An 18,012-nucleotide genomic window follows, 5' to 3' on the forward strand; every position below is an offset into this window, starting at 1 on the left:
CGCCGCGCTGGTGGCGTGCCGCAACAGGGCAAATCGTGTGCCGCCTGCTCCGGCCTGGGCCGTGTGTCAGCTGCCCTTTAGAGACGGGTTTGTTTGCTTTTAAAAAACTAGAACATTAAGCCTACGCGCTCCTGTGGAGAATGGCAGTTAGAGACGAAATCACTTGATTTTGTTCTGGGCTGTGGGCTCCATGCTGAGTGCTCAGGTTCCTTGGGGGTCCCCTGCGGTGGCCTGAGGGGACCCTGGTGTTGCGCAGCCTGGGACACCAGGCCGGCTTGCTGCAGCGGGAGTCCACTGTGTCAGACTGCCTGGTGATGATGTTTTCTAGACAACTCACTGTAAGGCGGTGATTTAATAAAGTGCCACTTGGTGACTTGCTGCTTGTGATGTTGGTCTAGGTTGGTGGCCTGGGCGCCTGCCAGGTGCTTGCCTCCTAAGGCTCAAGGAGCCCTGGAGCCAGACAACTTAGTGCCCAGGCCATGCTTCTGAAACACGCCTGGGACCCCTGACGGGGGGGGGGGGCGATGGGCCTGTCCTGACCCCTGATGGGGGGTGATGGGCCTGTCCTGACCCCTGATGGGGGGCGATGAGTCTGTCCTGACCTCTGGGGGGGGGGTGATGGGCCTGTCCTGACCTCTGGGGGGTGATGGGTCTGACCTGACCCCTGATGGGGGGCGATGGGTCTGTCCTGACCTCGGGGGGGTAGGGGGTCTGTCCTGACCTCTGGGGGGTGATGGGCCTGTCCTGACCACGGTGTGTGTGTGGAGGGGGGCGATGGGTCTGTCCTGACCTCGGGGGGGTGGGGGGGTCTGTCCTGACCTCGGGGGGGGGGTGATGGGTCTGTCCTGACCACGGTGTGTGTGTGGGGGGGGGTGATGGGTCTGTCCTGACCTCTGGGGGGTGATGGGTCTGTCCTGACCATGGTGGGGGGGGGGGTGATGGGTCTGCCCTGACCTCTGGGGGGTGATGGGTCTGCCCTGACCTCTGGGGGGTGATGGGTCTGTCCTGACCCCTGATGGGGGGTGATGGGTCTGTCCTGACCACGGGGGGCAGGGGGTGATGGGTCTGTCCTGACCTCTGGAGGATGATGGGTGTGTCCTGGCCAGGAGGTTTCCTTGGAGGTACAGTAGTAGTCCATAGCAGAACCCAGTGATCCTGAGATTGTGCAGAGGGCTTTGTGAGGTTAGCCTTCGGACCCTTCCCTCAGGTTCCAGCTGGGGGTGGCTTGGCGGAGAGGGTCTAGGCAGCAGGACAGACATGGTGTCCATCTCCTCACCTAGCCACCTCAGTGGACAGACTGCCCTCCCCGAGCCAGGGTGCTAGGGCATATCCAGCAGCCTCACCCTGCATCAGCATTCATGCTGACAGTGGTTCCTGAGGTCAGATCTGAGCCCACTTGGGCCCCTAGTCTCTGGGGGCTGTGGCCTGGGTCACCGGGGTGGCCAGCTGGGCTGAGCAGGCCTGAAGCACTGGCCAAGGGTGGGCCTGGACGTGGGCCTATTCCTCTTTGTTAGTTTCTTTCAAAGCCTCAAGTGCTCAGCTCACAAAATGCCAGGGCCGGCTGGTGGGAGAGCCAGCCTGAGCATCCCCTCCCGCAGCAAGGATGGGGCATCTGCCAGCCGTGAGAGCTGGTTGTGCAGCGAAGGTGAGACTAGCCAGGGTGGCCTTGCGCTTGCCCCTCCCCCCGGGTCCCCTCCTTGGCCCCCTGTGTGCTGTGTTGACAGGCGTGAGCCACCACACTCCACTCAGCCCCATAGTGATTCCTGATAGATTAAAAGAAAGCCTCAGGGCTGGACCAGTTATGTCTGTTTCTCCCTGTGAGAAGGGTTGTTGGACACAGAAAAGGCAGCTTACCTGCCTTGGGGGGAAGCTGACAGCCCTGGGAATCCTGGGATTCACACGGCCCTGGGAACCACAGCCATTGGCTGGTCTCAGCCCTGTGCTGGCTGTCCGGAGCCAATAGACTAAGTGCCACCGCACATGGCCGAAAGGCAGAGCCTTCCTGGGAGAACCAGGACCGTTACAGACTGGAGCAGACTCGAAACAGCACCCCGAAGCTCCTGACTAGCAGCATCCCGGCCATTGCTGCCGCTCCTCGCTCCCGCTGGACCGGGAGCAGGCCAGAGCCCGCGTTCTTAGATCCTGGGCGCTCGCCTTGCTCACGTGGCTGTCGTTGAGCAGGCACTCAAGGGCTCAGCCGGGACAGGACTGGCTCAGCACACTAGAGGGCGCGCCCAGCCCACACTGCCCGCCCAGGCAGAGGCCAGCCCGATTGGGAGCGTGTCCTCCACCTAAGCCTGCCAACCATTGCCTCCCGCCCCACCCCGACTGGTGTCCGTGCACTGCACCCCAGCTGCTGGCCTCTGCAGTGCCTGCCGCCCACTCACCAGGTAACTGCATGGCTGTGCCAGCCTCTGGGCAGGGCCGGGGGCTTGAGGCATCGCCGAGGGGAACCAGCCAGCCTGCGGGCCCCTTCAAACTGCATCCTGGCGGGGTCTAGGTTGGAGTGCCAGATGCCCACCGCCAAAGCCCTGGCCACCCTGTCCATCCAGAAAGTCTCCTGGCCTGGAGAGTGGGGCTCCCAGTGGGCCCTGTCCCAAGACGGGTGAGGCGCGAGAAGCAAGCGTGGCGCTGCCTAGCACCGCCCTGGGCCTCTGGTCTGCTTCTGCAGACCCACTCCCCGCCCCAGCCCACCGTCCGGGCACGGCTGCCCCACCTGTCCTGCATGTGCCGGGTCCAGCACGTCTGCGTGAGGCACAGGCACCACTGGGGCCCTGTGGACCTGGGCTTGGGTGGGGGCGGGGAGCTGGCCAGGGCTGCTCTGTAGGGGCCTCAGTTACAGCCCCCTCCTCCCCCGAGGCTGGATGCGTCACAGGACGGGGGCCTGGGCATGACCCCCAAGTCCCACAGGTCCCAAGGAGCTGGGCACTCAGCTGTCCACAGAGCCCCAGGCTGCTCCCTGGCTGACGCAGGGCCCTTGCAGCAGCTGCAGACCTGGGCAGGGTCTGGACAGGCCCTTGGGGCAAGGCGCTCAGCTCCCTGGAGCTGGACACCAGCGCCTCCATTGGGGACGTGGCAGCTGCCCCTGGCCTCACAGCTGTCCTCTCGGGACAGACCCCAGAGCCCGTCAACACTAGCAGAGCCTCGGGGACCCAGGAAGAAGGCAAAGGCGGGCAGGAGGTGGCACCGGTCGTCTCTTTATTTTGGGGAAGTACACAGGCTAGGTTAACAAATATCACGTCTCCCGTGTGGGTGGACAAACTATGCATCCAGGCCCCGGGAAGAGCCACCCTGGCCACTGCCCTGGCTGGCGAGCAGGAGACCGGAGCCTGCGGCCCATTAACAGTACAAAAAGTAACAAAACTGAATTCACGGCTTTCTCTTCCAAGCTTTGAAAGTAGCAATCCAGGCTATTAAAGTCTAGAAGCATTGCGTAAGAAGTGTTAAGTCTACAGCAAATACACCTTGTAAAAACTCAATAAATTATATATATAGATATATAGATATATATAAACTTGTAACATCTAATAACATCTGCGGCTGTGCGGGCCGGCACCTGCTGGGAACACACAATAATTAGAAGAATCTGTAGGAAAATACCAGCTGGCTTTGAGTTTGAAAAAATACATCTCCTAAAGAAAAATCCTATGGAAGTCTAACTCCCCTGCCAAAGACGGCCAGAAGGAAATGAAGTGCTCACTGACCGCCTCTAATGATGAAGGCCACTTAGTTCCGAGGGGCCTCAGCCCTGGTGGGGGCTGGACGTACATTCTAGGCGACCCCTCCAAAGGCAGGTGTTAATAAGTTAACATTGGAATCTCTGCCACGCGGCTGGCCGAACACTACGAATGTGCGTGGAGGGCGGGGCTCGGGCTGATAAATAGCTTTACACATATACAGGTCCAGGTACAATTTTTAAAACAAAACTGTGGCACCAGAAATGCCCCTTGCCCCTCTTCTGTCTCTCCAGTGAGGCCCCGCGGGGCCTGCTCTCAGGCCTCAGCCTCTTCCACATAGACACTCTTTATATATATATATAATACATATTATATATATATATATGGGCATGTATATATATATCCATCATATACACATCTATTTATATAAATGTACACTTGCTTCTGGAATAAACCTTTCAGAAGGTAAAGCCTTCCTCCAGGTACCCGTAATTTCAGTCTCTGAGGGGCGGGGTGGGCAGCGGGGAGGCCGGGAGGTGCATCCTGAGACTCGCTTCCTGGCGCAGGTGCTGCGTGCAGGCGGGAGGCTCACAGCGCATGGGTCCCCCTGCAGGCTCAGCTTTGGGCACTGGAGGGCCGAGGTCCACCTTGGACACAGAGCCCGGCCCTCCCCAGGGTGGGCCGTGAGGGCCAGGGCCCCCAAGGATGGCACATTCTACGTTTGGTGCCCCTAGAATTAGGGCCCCCGGGGCTCCTGGCTCTGGCCAGTCAGGAGGCTACTGGACAGCAGCAGAGGCTCCGGGGGCATGTGCACCCAACGCCGGAACACGTGTGTGCAGGCACGGGGCACAGCCTGGCCTGCCTGTCGGTGCCAGGCTCGGGCCAGCGGCCCGTTCACACCAGCAGCAATCTCACAGTGGGGGGGCTCGGCCTGCAGGACCGGCCCTTCACGTCTGAGGGCCCCCGCTGCTGGGTGGCGCTGGGGACAGCAGGTCATGGGTGAAGACAGAGTCGTCTCCCGAGGAGCTGGAGCTGGGGGTATCTTGGCCACCTGGTGAGTACTGCTCGAAGGGCACCGACAGGTCCAGGTATTCCTGTGGGCAGTGGGCTGGTGAGGGCCCGGCGGTGCCCGAGGGCCTGCCCCAGGGACCCCGGGGGCCCCAGGGACCTGGGGATGGCCGTGGGGGGGCGCGACAGGCTGGCAGCACTCACGTCGGTGGAGGTAACGGTGAGGATACGGTCCAGGTCCTCCACCAGCTGCTTGAAGGTAGGCCTCTGCGAGGGCGCAGCGTGCCAGCACTCCCGCATGATCATGTACCTGGCGGCGGGGGTGCTCAGGTGTGGCTGGCCCGAGGCTGCTGCCCCCCCACACCCGCTTTGGTGGGTCTACCACGGGGCAGGGGCAGGGGCAGGGGCAGGGGCAGGGGCAGGGGCCCCAGGGCGGCAGGCCTGCTCACAGGTCGTGCGTGCAGTTGGCTGGCTTGTCCATGCGGTGGCCCTCCTTCAGGAGCTTGAACAGCTCCTCCACGGGGATCCCCGGGTACGGAGAGCCGCCCAGCGTGAAGATCTCCCACAGCAGGACCCCGAAGGACCAGCTGCAGTGCACAAGCAAGGTCATGCGGCTGGCACCGGCGGCTCCCTCCGGCCCCCCTCCCCCGCAGGACACGCTGTCCACTGTGGGTGCGGTGGGGCCAGGGAGGCTGCGGCCCTCGGTGCCAGGGCAGCACCGCCCTGCCCCCCACGGTGCCTCGAGTGCCCACCCCGCATGGGACACGTACACATCACTCTGGTGGGTGTAGACACGGTCAAATAGGGCCTCTGGTGCCATCCACTTGACAGGCAGCCGGCCCTGGGGGTGAGAGTGGGGCACGTTGGTGGCCACGTCCCCCAGCTGGGGCCCGCCCGCCCGCCCGCCCGGGCCGGGGCTCACGTTGGTAGTCTTCTTGTAGTAATCAAGATTGTGCACATCGCGGGCCAGGCCAAAGTCCGCGATCTTCATCACGGTGTCCTCGGTCACCAGCACATTCCGGGCGGCCAGGTCCCTGTGGATACACTGGGAGAGCAGAGGCCACAGCTGAGCCCGCCCCACCAGACCCCGGCGCCCGCCCCCCCCCCCGGTCCCGTCACTCACCTTCTGGGAGGCCAGATACTCCATGCCCCGGGCCACCTGGTAGGCGCAGGACACCAGATCTTTGAAGGTGAGCTGCTCCTCAGGCAGCCGGCAGGCGTCAAACGAGTAGTCCATGCCCGGGGGCCGCCGCGCCCGCAGGAACTCCCGCAGGTTGCCCTTGGCCGCATACTCCACCAGCACGTACAGGGGCCCTAGGGACACAGGTGGCTTAGAGGGGCACCGGTGCCCAGGGGCTGCCCGGCTGTCCAGCGGGCCCGCGCCTACCTCCCTGCGTGCAGGCCCCCAGCAGGTTGATGATGTTCTTGTGCTTGCCGATCATCTTCATCATCTCCATCTCAGACACCAGGTCCGATAGGTCCTTGTCCGTGGCGTCATCTGTGCAGAGAGTGGGTGTCAGCTGGGACCCTGAGCCCATCCAGTGCCCCACGCAGGCTTCCCACTCACCCTTCAGCATCTTCACGGCCACCGTGACGGGCTTGGCAGCGCGGTCCTTGTCAATGCCGATGGCCTCCGCCATGACCACCTGGCCAAAGCAGCCCTCCCCGAGAGGCTTGCCGAGGGTCAGCCTGGACGGGGGCAGTGGCTGAAGGTCAGCCTCGCCAAGCAGGAAGCCCCCCAGGCCGGCCCCGTGCGCTTGCTCACAGGTTGAGGGCGGCCCCAGGTCTGGTGCCCGGGTGCCGTGCCCTCGGGACAGGCCCCCGGAGGAGGGCTGTGTCTCCCAAGGCCCTCAACCCCACCCAGTTTCCATCTAGAGCCCATGGGACCGTTGCTCCTGCCGCCGCCGCCTGGGCCCCCTCCTGTCCCTCCGCAGGGCTCACTCACTGGGCCCGGGACAGCTCCCACTTGGGGTCAGCAGGCAGCTCGAGCTCAGAGACGTTGGCCAGCACGGGGCCCTCTCCTGAGGACAGCCGGGCGATGCGGACCAGTGGCGTGTTCGAGTTCATGGACGAGCTGGACTCCAAGGACACCTGCTTGGGTCGGCAGGGAAAGGTTGGTGCCATGCAATGGGTGCAGGGCGGGGAGACCCCCAAAGACAGCAGCCCCACGGCCGGGCGGGCACCAGGCCTGCTCCAACACGCCACGTTGCCCAGTTACTTAGGCTGCATGTGGAAAACACAATGGGGGGCGGGGGGGGGGGGGGGACACTAGACAGCAGAGAAGGCATCTGGCAGAGCCTCGGCCCTGGACGCCACGGTTCCCCCTCACCTTGAAGGACCCAAGGCAAGGATGGAGTGGGGACGGGGTGGTGGGGGGGGGGGGGCGGGGGGGGGGGGGGGAGAAGGGGCGGGGGAGGCCCGGGCAGGCAGACAGGGCACTCGAAACCTGGTATCTACTTTCTGTTACCTGTCGCTTGAGCGGGAAGCGGGCAACCTTGTGCAGGGCCGGGGAGCCCAGGCCTTTCTTCGGGGGGGTGCGCAGGCGGCAGAGCGTCACGGTGGCCACCAGCAAGATGAAGAGGAAGAAACCCACCCCGTAGCTGAGGATACCCGCGTACACGCTGCCAGCCTCGTCCGCCTCCACCAGCTCCTCTGCTGCAAAGACAGGGCGTTGAGGCCCGTCAGCCTCTCCGGTGGAGCCCGGGGCCAGAGCCGCAGGCACCGGCAGGGGAAGGAGGCCGGGGGGCTCAGAGTGGGTGCCTTTGCCTCAGCACCCCTGGTCACCCTGGTGCTTCAGACACGTCAGTCAGGAGGAGCCAGACCCAGGAAAGAAGGAGCCAGCAGAGCCAACAGCACCCACACCAACACCCAATGCCAGGAGATGCCAGAGCCGCAGGGGAGCCGTGGGGCTGCCGGGAGCGGGAAGGAAGACCCCGCAGGACCAGGCTAGGGGCGGTCGTGTGCCCACAGCAGACAGGAGCGGTGGGGTTCCCTGGCCCTCCTGGCAGCTTCGGCAGATCCTGAGCCAGCACCCCGAGAGGACAGGTGCAGAACAAGCAGCAGCAGGAGCCAGTACCTGGCAGCACCACCAGCCACGCAGAGTGATGGGAAAACCCGATAGAATTGCCCGCCAGGCAGGTGTACTCCCCCGCATCCTCAAAGGTGACATTGTGCAAGGACAGAACCTCTAGCTCCTTGTCGGTGGTGTTAGCGCCCGCGGTCTACAAGAGAGGACAGAGCGCGCTAGGCGAGCGCCGCAGCTCCCGGGCGCCGCGGCACAGTCCGCATGCTGAGGATCCAGCCAGGCTGTAAGGAAAACGCCGCCGCCACCACCACCTCGGCCGCCACCACGGGCCCTGGCGCGCGCGGCCGCTGGTCCAGTGGGCCAGGGCCCTGCCGCGTGCATGGGCCCCCAGCCTGAAGCCGGCCCCTCCACCGGCGAGTCCTCTGTCCCGGGTGAGCGCGAGGTGCGCGGGCAGCACGTGCCAGCCCAGGCGGCATGCAGGTTAGTGGAGAAGGGTGAGGGAGGGTGGGGACGGAGGGGCGGGTGGGAGGTGAGCAGGGAGCAGAGTCCACGGCAGGGGAGGGGCGGGAGGCGGATGCTCAGACAGCAGGTGGCGTGGGCTCAGCCCCTAGTGGCCCTGGGGCCTTGCGGGAATGCCCACGGGGTGCAGGGGGGGCGGGCGCCGGCCCGAGCCGGAAGCAGGCGGTCACAGTGGTGGGCAGGGCTCTCAGTGCTGCCAGGCGGCCGCGGAGGAGCGGGAGGCAGGCGGGAGCTGGCGGGAGGGACGTGCGGGGCGTGCAGCGTGCAGGCAGACACACAGCCGGCGCTGGCGCGGAGCTCGGCTGCCAAGCAGGCATGGGACAGAGTGGTTACCTGCGCGGGGCCCGTGAACGCGCAGCCAAAAGGCCTTCTCAGACACGCCTATGAAATTGGTGGCCCGACAGAGGTACTCGCCCCCGTCCCGCTCCGACACATTGGCCAGGCGGAGGCGCGCATCGGCCTCCACATGCTCACTGATCCAGGACTGCGGGGACAAGAGACCCGGCTCAGGCAGGCCCTCGAGCCGGCCCGGCGGGGAAGGCAGGCCTGGGGACCCGCCGGAGGGCCGGCTGGGCGCCAGGCACAGGGACACGGCAGGGTGGTGGCAGGCGTGGCTTCAAGGGGTGAGCTTCCTCCTGTCCACCCTCACAACCAAGCCCCAAGCCCTGAGGCGGGCCTCGACAGGCCCCACCCACCGCCGGGGTCCGGCCAGCGCAGCCCGGGGGTGGCGGGAGGCACGGGCAGGGCCTCCACGTGGCCTCCCGTGACTCCCTCTGTGCCGTTCCCCACCACCTGACCACTTGTCTCTGCTTTCCCTGTTCCAGCTGTCCCAACTCAGGACCTCCCGTGGCCGTGGACAAAGCCACTGGCAGAGAGCCAGCACCACCCAGTGCTTAGCCACCCCCGGGGCTGTGGCGCCGCCTTCAGGGCAAAGAGGGAAATGCATCCTACCTCGAGAGGCACGGCTCGGAGCTGCGTGCAGCGCAGAGCAGGGGTGGAGTGCTGGAGCGCAGCTCCCCTGCCCTTCCCCCCATAGCTGCCTCCAACCCTTCTCTCCCTTGTAGCTCCCCGCCCCCCCTCATGGCGCCCACCTTGAGCACGGTGACGTAGGGCGTGCCATCCGGGCCCACCTTGCTGCCGTTCACCTCCACGTGCTTCAGCCACTGGATGTGCGGCTGGGCGTCGCTGTACACCTTGCAGTGGAACTCCACGTCGCTGCCCAGCACCGCGGTCTGGTTCGCGGGCAGCCCCGCCTGCAGGATGGGCCGGTGTGGGGAGCGCTCTGTGGAGGGGGGGCAAGGTCAGGGTCAGGCACAGCCCTCCCCAGGCCCCCCCCCCCCCCGCCCGGCCAGCCCTGCCCTCACCCAGCACGTCCAGGGTGTACGTCTGCCGGATGCTGCCGAACTTGTTCTCCACCACGCAGGTGTAGTTACCGCGGTCGGAGGGCACCACGCTCTCCATGACCAGACTCCACTGCTGGTGCCGCAGCTGTGGGGGGGGGGGGGGTGAGTGCGGCTCCCTTCCAGGCCCGCCCGCCCGCCCGCCCGCCCTCCCGCCCGCCCGCCCGCCAGGCCCACCTTGATGCCGCCTATGCGGTGCTCCCCGCGGAACTCCTTGCCGTTCTTCAGCCAGGAGATGGTCGGTGTGGGGTTGCCAGCGGCCGGGCAGCGGAAACGAACTGTGTTGGCAGCAGGCACGGCCAGCAGCTTCTTCTCCATCCGCTCGGGCCGGGTCCAGTAAGGGGCCCCTGGGTGGAGGTCCGCATGAAGGAACCGGCAGGGGGGAGGGGGGGCCTGCCCCCCTCTGCTTCCTCCTCTCCCAGACCCTCTCAAGAGCTGGGCCTCATCAGGGTGCTCTACCCCGCCCGGGTGTGTCCCAGCAAGCCCCTCCCAGGAGGGACTGGCCATGCTGGCCAGGCTGCCCACAGGAGTGGCGGCCTGGCGCCGCAGCTCTCTGAAGCATGCAGCCGTATTTGGGCCCAGGGCCCAGTTTCTACCCCTCTGAGTCACCCTGGACCTCCTGGGGTTGGCATAGAGACCCCCAGGTGGGTGTGAACAACACAGCCCCCTGCCCAACACACACACACACACTGGCAAGGCTTCAGTGACTCCATGCTGCCCCCTAGCAGCCAGTTCCTGACAGGCACCCTGCAGTGACTGGTTCAGGGCACAAAGGCCACAAACACCAAGCACTGCCCACAAAGGCCTTTGGGGTGGAGGTCCCAGGAGCTCCTGGGTCTGTGGGGCTGGGGCTGGGGGCAACTGAACTGAGAATTTTGCTCTGCACATACTGACAGCCATGGAAGGGAAAGCAGAAGCCGCAGCTCAGGACAGAGCTTGGCTCCACAGCCCCACCTAGGCCTCTCCGGGCCCCGTCCCAGGCTCTCCCCAAGTCACCCCGGCGGCTCTGCTCAACTCCTTACCTGTCCACCTAGCACCTCCCACTGCACCACAGACCCCGCCGTGAGCACCGCACCTGACCCTCACTACGCACCTGACCCTCACTATCCGCCACGTGCGCCTCTCTCAACACCTCAAACTCAGCTGCCTCAAAGTCAGAACCCCACTTTGCAGCTGGCCCCTCCAGTCAGCCAAGCCCATGGTGCCAAGGCCCTGGGCCAGACCATAGGGCCTGGTGTCCTCCCCTGACCATTCCACCATGCCTGCTGCTCATCCGGGGGCCATCCCAGCCTCTAAGTGCCCCACCTGGAGCCGCCACCCTCTCCTCCTAGTACCAGGGGCTACTCCCTGGCTTCTCAGTCCCTGGCCCCCCCACCCACTCATGTCCACACCACAGTCCCTCAGGCCAGCCTGGCTGCCCCATGCCCAGGCCTCCCAGCCGCGGCAGGCAGCCCCGCCCCAGCCTGGGCTCTGCTCACTCACCCGTGTCTTCGGTCATGTCTTCCCCATCTTCATCATCGCCTGAGGATGGAGTCTCTGCAATGCAGGTGTGTTTGTGACCCTGGGGTAGGCCCATGGCCAGGGCCTGACACATCCTGGCCTTAGGGACCCTACTCACCCCAAGGGGACCCCACGTGGCCCGCACAGGCCAATTATTCAGACAGCACTTCCTTGGAGGACTCTCCACTCTGCCTGGAGCCAGAGTGACCCTGGGGGCCATGCTGGGGGGAGGGCCCTGGCCTGCGGGTGCTTACCTGTCATGCGCACGCTGAAGCGGCACAGCACTCGCTGCGTGAGCCGCTGCCGGCAGCTGTAGGTCCCAGCGTCATCCTGGGAGGCGTTCAGCACCTGCAGCCGCTGGGGCCCCACCAGGATCCGGGGGGAAGACACCAGACCCATGCCGTCCTTGACCCAGACAGTGGGGCCCATGGGGCCACCCCCCGGTGAGCGGCAGCTCAGCTCCAGGGCATCACCACTGCCAAAGGTCACCTGCTCCTGCTGGCCAGGCTCGGGCCCCAGGACCTCTGTGGGTGAAATGGGTAGACGTGAGGCAAGCGCCCAAGCCGCACCCCGCACCCCCACTTTGCCAACACACAGCGGGCCTGCGGGCCTCCACACACTGCTCAAACCAGGGAGGGGCTGTTCCCAAAGAGCCTGAGCCTGGGCATTTTCCTGCTCTGCCCCGAGCCTCACTGTGGTCTGAGTATGAAAACTAGGACTTCAAGGCCATTCAAAATGCCAGGAAGAGCTGGGCGCTGAGGGCTTACGCTGCAGTCCTAGAGACTTTAGGAGGCTGAGATCTGAGAACTGCAGTTTACAGCCAGCCCAGGCAAAGTCCATGAGACTCTTGGCTCCCACTATACACCGAGAAGTGGAGCGGCGGTAAGAATAGTGATAGAGTGCCAGACTTGAGTGAAGAAGCTCAGGGACAGCGCCTGGGCCCCAAGTTCAAGCCTGAAGGACTGGCGTGTGGGTTTGTGTGCATGTACGCGCGCGCGCACACTGCTGCAGGTGATGCAGAGGCAGGTGCCCGCCCAGCACGCACAAGGCTGGGTTTGCTTCTAGCACTGCCCCCACCCCAGTCACAAAGTATTATTCTTCCGTTGACATTTCCATTTGGAAATATAAACATAAAGATCCATCTCGATGACAGGTGGGCTGCATCTTGCTGGCCCATGGCTGAAGGAGATGGCAGGATCCTCTCTCAGCACCCGACCTCCTCTCTTTACAGGCGTTAAGCCAGGGGACCGACATACCCGGCCCAGCCACACAAGGGCCAGTTAGTGAGGTGAGCAAGCTGGCCTTTGTGGGAGCTGAGCCACGCCTGGACGGGCCTCAGGGTCTGAGCGTGAGTGGTCTATGCAGCGTGTGTGCCGGCTCCACACAGCAGAAACAAGACCAAACTGCAGAAGGCCCCCAGCTGGGCCAGGAGAGGCTCAGGTAAGCTCACAAGGGGCCGGGGGCCTAGGACCCCACCTTTCCGGATGAGGTCCAGGCCCAGGGAGGAAGCTGTCAGTCACCAGGTGAGTGGTTTAGCACTAGAGCCACAGAGTCTCAACCTGAGAGCTGAGAAGTTAGGGCAAACAGACACAGGTCTGTCTGGCCTCTCCCCTGCCTAGATGCTGCCCAGCTTCTGAGGGTCCAAAGGCCTGAGACCCAAGACCCCCCACTACCAGCAAAGCTGACCGCTACCCAGGCCTTCTTGCCAGGAGCGGTGTCAGGCATGGGTTGCTGGGCTTGGGGCCCGGGACATGGGTGGGTGGTCCTGCTGGTCAGGCCTCCTTCCCACATCCAGCTGGACTGGCTGCCCTATTACTTGTCATTCTGCGGACGCACGGCCTAGATTCGAGGCCCAGCTGTCTACACTGGCTCCCTGGCCAGGCCCAATTCTGTCTGTCCCAACTACACCAGTCCAGCATGCCCAGGGTCCACCAGAAGCCGCCACTCAGAAGGGTTCACCCTTGTCCCCAGAGGTACCCACAGGGCTTACGTCCCATAGGGACCCACAGCGTGGAACTTGGCCCAGGATGGGTCCACTCAGAGGGGCTCCTGGCCTCATCTCTGGCTCTCCAATACTGGTCACGGCCTGTGGGGACCACCCAGTGCCGGGGAGTGCCTGAGACCCCTCCCAGCCCTCCCCCCCCACCTCCCGCCCCAGAGCCAGGAAAGGCCAGACCAGTCTTGGTAGCCTCAGCTCCAGGCCCCAGCCCAAAGGCAACAGCTTGTTGGTTCCGGTTTGGTCTGGGCAGGGACAACAGGTCAAGCCATCTGCACAAGTATTTGCTTCAGTCTGGTCCAGTGAAGGAAGGGGTGGGACACAAGGACACATGGACACACAGACACTCACAGGCACAGGCACAGACATACAGAACAGCCCCCAGGCTACCGTGTCTGGCAGGGTGTGGACTGGGGAGAACTGATCTCATACTGACCATCCCTAGTCAAGGGTCAAGGGTGGACCCTTGACCTGTCCACCCACCCTGGCTGCTAGATGCCAGCAGGGTCAGAGACTCCTGGACTTCAGGTGGCCTTAGGCAGCAGTGACTGCTTCTCGTGATGCCATCCCAGAGTCCAGAGGCCTGAGGGAGCTTGAAGATAGTTAGGCTGGGGGCAAGAAAGGAAGTGTGGTGTGGACCTGTGCCAAGCGGGCTCTGGAGGGCAGGCCTGCCACTTGAGGGGTGGGTGCACAGCTCCCGGGGCCCAGTCCCCAGCCCCCGGGGGCGTCCCTTCCTGGTCACCGGGGTTGGGGGACTGTTGCCTACTTGGGAGGGAGTGGCCCCATTCCTGTTTCTGACCCCCACCTGGAGCCCAGAGGGTACGGGGTACACGTCATGGGCAGCCTCTGGCACAGGCAAAGAAAGGGGGCCGGCGCTGAGCCGGGGCTCAGTTCCCCCATTAAAACCCGCTCAGGAGGTCTGGGATCCAGAAAGACCACTTCACTTGGTAATGAGCAAGAGCAGTGGGCTTGGATGTGCCCCAGGACACAGACTGGGGGATGGCCGCATGCCTGGCTAGGGGTACCGGGCCCCCAGTTTGGGGTCACTCCGGCGGAGGCTCCAGTGCTGCTCACAGAATAAGCACCAAGTTCAGACTAAGTGTTTGGGTTTGGGAGCAAGACGGTCCTGGTCTCAGGGAACAAAGCACTGTGGTTTAGAACAAGCCACTCTCGGCAGGCAGGGTGTGGGGTGGCGCCAGGTGTATGGCTGAATGGCCTGAGAGGAGGAGGCCTGAAGCCATGTTTCAGGGTCTAGCCTTCCTGCATTTCCACCTCCAAAAGACATTCCAAAGGAAAGTTTCGTAACAAAATGGGGGGGGGGGGGGCTCCACCGGAGGCCGAGAGCCTAATGAGGGCTTACAGGGATTATCAAACCTAATCCTCCAAACAACTGACCATCTTCAGTCCTCTCCCTCCCGTCCCTCAGGTAACAGACTGGGTTCCGGGAGACAGCTCAAGCCCCGCAGGCAACCGCAGCCCGCAAGCCTACCGTACAGGGGCAGCTCACAGAACAGTTGTTCACTTGTAAGCCTTTCTGCCCTAGCACCAGGGCCTTCTTTCGACCTAAGAACCCTGGGCCTTCTCCAAAATCCACCTCTGGGCCAAACTACGGGCACCTCTGTGAAGCCCCGAAGCCCCTGGAGACCGCACAGTAAAAAAAGAGAGGCCGAGGCCAAGGCCGCCAGTTCCAGTCCTGCGCCGACAGGGAGGAGGATGAGGAGGGGCTCCGAGGCTCAGAGAGGACAGAGGCCCAGGAGCAGCAGAGGTTAATGAACCACCCGAGGACAGCAGGGCTCAAAGTCCAGCCCTGCCCACAAGGGGTGAGGGGAGGCCGCAGCCAAGCCCTGGGAGGGGAGAGGCCCAGCCTTCCCCAGGTCCTCCTCCTGGTGTAGGGAACCTGCAGGCCTCTGGTGGCTGCCCCTTCCTCCTACCGAAAACACTGCCCAAGTGAAGCTAGGACAGAAGCTGCCCCTGTGGGCCTAGGGTGGCCTGAGCAGATGGGGCCAAAGTACCCCTCTCCTGCTCTTGACCCTGGCCAGCTCCTCCCGCCCGCCCCATAATTTATGTTCCTGGGGAAAGTGCCAACCAGGGCCTCTGTAAATTTCACGAGATCTTTGTATTTTTACTGCCCGGCCCATCTCGTTAAGGAACCGGATTAAGTTTATTGACCTATCAACTCCCTACCTACTTCACTAGCTTGGGGGACGTGGGGGGCAATGCCGCACACCCCGGGGCCGGTCCCCCGCCCGCGCCGCCAGAGTCTCCCAGCCACCCCCCCATCCGCCAGCCTCCCCCAGGCCCCCAACCCCCCCCCTGACCCCCAGCCCCCCCCCCCCCCCCCCCCCCCGCCCCCAGCCTGCCGGCCTCCTCCAGGTCCCCAGCCCCCTCCCCACCGGCCTCCCCCAGGTCCCCAACCCCCTCCCCCTCCCCCCCACCCCGCCGGCCTCCCCCAGGTCCCTAGCCCCCTCCCCCCCAGCCCTCCCCCAGGCCCCTCCCCGCCGGCCTCCCCCCCCCCCCCCCGCCCCCGCCGGCCTCCCCAGGCGCCCAGCCCCCTCCACCACCGGCCTCCCCCCTCCCCGCCCGGCCTCCCCCCCCCCCCCCGCCGGCTCCCCCAGGTCCCCAGCCCCCTCCCCCCCCGCCGGCCTCCCCCCCCCCCCCGCCGGCCTCCCCCAGGCCCCCAGCCCCCTCCCCGCCGGCCTCCCCCAGGCCCCCAACCCCCTCCCCCTCCCCCAGACCCCCCAGTCCCCTCCCCCCCCCGCCGGCCTCCCCCAGGCCCCCAGCCCCCCCCCCGCCGGCCTCCCCCAGGCCCCCAGCCCCCTCCCCCCCCCCGCCGGCCTCCCCCAGGTCCCCAGCCCCCTCCCCCCCGCCGGCCTCCCCCCCCCGCCGGCCTCCCCCAGGCCCCCAGCCCCCTCCCCGCCGGCCTCCCCCAGGCCCCCAGCGCCCCCCCCGCAGGCGCATGCTAATGCGCCCCCCGCCCCGCGCCCAGGCGGCCCGCGCTCAAAGCGCGCGCTGACCCCGGGCCGGCCCCTGTCACGCCGCTGAATGACACGCGCATTCAGGCGCCGGGCCCACTTTCATTCATAAAAAAATGACATTGTTCGGGAGGCCGCGGCCGCCGCCGGAGCAGGGGCCGGGGAGGGGCGGCCGCCATCTGCCCGGCCCGCCGCGGCCACCGCGGCCCGCACCGCCCCGCCGGGCACAAAGGGGCGGCTGTTCGGGCCCGGCCCGGGCGGGCGGCGGCTCCCCGGGGAGGGCCTCGCGCCTGCGGCCGGCCGGCCGGGTGCCAGGCGCCGCCGAGCTCGCGGGGGCTCCGCGCGGCCCCCTCCCGGCCCGGCCGCCCCCCGGACCCCGACCCCCGACCCCGGAGCGCAGCCCGGTGCCGCCCGCCCCGCGGGGAGCCCGTCCCCCGGGCACGCACGAACCCGCGTCCCGGGGACGGCGGACCCCGCAGCAGGAACGTCCCGCCCGCGAGGGCCCCAGGACCCACGACGGCCGGAGCCCGCGCGGGCGCCTCGACGGCGGCGTCTGCGGGCCCCGCGCCCGCCCGCTCCTCCTTACCTGCCGCTCTCCGCACCGCGCGCTGCTCCGCGCCGGGGCGCTCGGAGGGGACGCCGGCCACCGCGGCCACGGCCACCGCGACCACCGCCACGGCCACGGCCGCGCAGAGCGCCCGCGCGCGGGCTGGGGCGCCCATGGCCGGCGCGGGCCGCGGCGTCCTCAGGCGACGCGCGCGGGCATGCCGCCCCGCGGCCCAGCGCGGCGTCTGCGGGAGGGGCCGGCGTTACCGGGGCCGCCGAGCGGGGCGCGCGGCCCGACCCCGGCCCCGGCCCCCGGGCGCCCCGCCCGCCCGCCCGCCGCCGCCCCGGGCTCCCGGGCCGCCTGGCGCCGGCCGCCCCCGCCCCGCCGCGGGCCCTCCCCGGCGGCGCCGAGCCCTCGCGGGGCGTCGGCGGCGAACTCTCCCGAAAGGGAAACCCGCGCCCGGCCCCCGCTCGGGTCGAGCCCGCCGCGCCCGCCGCGCCCCTCGCACCCACCTGGCCCGGCTCCCCACGCGCGGCGCCCGCCGCGGCCCGCCCGCCCGCTGTCCGCCCCGTCCCCGCGGCCGTGCGCCCGCCCGAGCGCCCGCCCCGGACCGCGCGCCGCCCGCCGCCCGCGCCGCCGCCGCTGCCGCTGCCGCCGCCGCCGCGCACTGGTCTGGGGCCGCCGGGCGCTCCGCAGCCGGGGGGGACGGGCCGCGGCGGCCACGCCCAGGCCACGCCCTCCGGGGCGGTCGGGGGCGGGGCCAGGGGCGGCCGAGCGGGGGCGGGCGCGGACCCGGAGGGCGTGGGACCCGGGCCGGCGGGGGCGAGGCCGGCCCCTCCCTACCTCTTATCCCGCTGGGCTGGCTGGGGCTGCGCTGGAGGGGTCAGCGGGGGACCTGGAGGGGTCAGCGGGAGGACCTGGGGGGTCAGCGGGGCACCTGTGGGGGGGTCAGCGGGAGGACCTGGGGGGGTCAGCGGGGGACCTGGGGGGTCAGCGGGAGGACCTGGGAGGGGTCAGCGGGAGGACCTGGGGGGATCAGCGGGAGGACCTGGAGGGGTCAGCGGGAGGACCTGGGGGGGTCAGCGGGAGGACCTGGGGGGATCAGCGGGAGGACCTGGAGGGGTCAGCGGGAGGACCTGGGGGGGTCAGCGGGAGGACCTGGGGGGTCAGCGGGAGGACCTGGAGGGGTCAGCGGGAGGACCTGGGGGGGTCAGCGGGAGGACCTGGGGGGTCAGCGGGAGGACCTGGGGGGGTCAGCGGGGGACCTGGGGGGGTCAGCGGGGGACCTGGGGGTCAGCGGGGGACCTGGGGGGGGTCAGCGGGAGACCTGGGGGTCAGCGGGGGACCTGGAGGGGTCAGCAGGGGACC

At 66.9% G+C, this 18,012-nt stretch overlaps 1 protein-coding gene across 6 annotated transcripts; it reads right to left on the bottom strand.

Annotated features, from left to right (window-relative positions):
* Positions 1–3,181: 3,181 nt before the first annotated feature.
* On the bottom strand, positions 3,182–16,753 carry Fgfr3 (fibroblast growth factor receptor 3). 6 transcript variants are annotated; one of them, XM_042671051.1, is made up of 17 exons: positions 16,684–16,753; positions 11,384–11,653; positions 11,112–11,165; positions 9,807–9,976; positions 9,594–9,717; positions 9,321–9,511; positions 7,762–7,906; positions 7,153–7,340; positions 6,631–6,776; positions 6,253–6,374; positions 6,073–6,183; positions 5,809–5,999; positions 5,608–5,730; positions 5,456–5,526; positions 5,135–5,272; positions 4,890–4,995; positions 3,182–4,771 (listed from the first exon to the last, which is right to left on the bottom strand). In XM_042671051.1, exons 2-17 carry the CDS (start codon positions 11,556–11,558, stop codon positions 4,625–4,627), a joined length of 2,202 nt encoding a protein of 733 aa, XP_042526985.1. In that variant the 5' UTR covers positions 11,559–11,653; positions 16,684–16,753; the 3' UTR covers positions 3,182–4,624. The 6 variants fall into 6 exon arrangements, with proteins under 6 accessions (XP_042526985.1, XP_042526984.1, XP_042526983.1 ...); XM_042671050.1 differs by having other exon boundaries at positions 6,631–6,779; XM_042671049.1 differs by having other exon boundaries at positions 7,147–7,340.
* Between the last annotated feature and the right edge of the window lie 1,259 nt (positions 16,754–18,012).

The sequence above is a fragment of the Dipodomys spectabilis genome, unplaced genomic scaffold, assembly GCF_019054845.1.
Source record: "Dipodomys spectabilis isolate Male_0828 unplaced genomic scaffold, ASM1905484v1 ptg000594l, whole genome shotgun sequence".
Classification (NCBI taxonomy): domain Eukaryota; kingdom Metazoa; phylum Chordata; class Mammalia; order Rodentia; family Heteromyidae; genus Dipodomys; species Dipodomys spectabilis.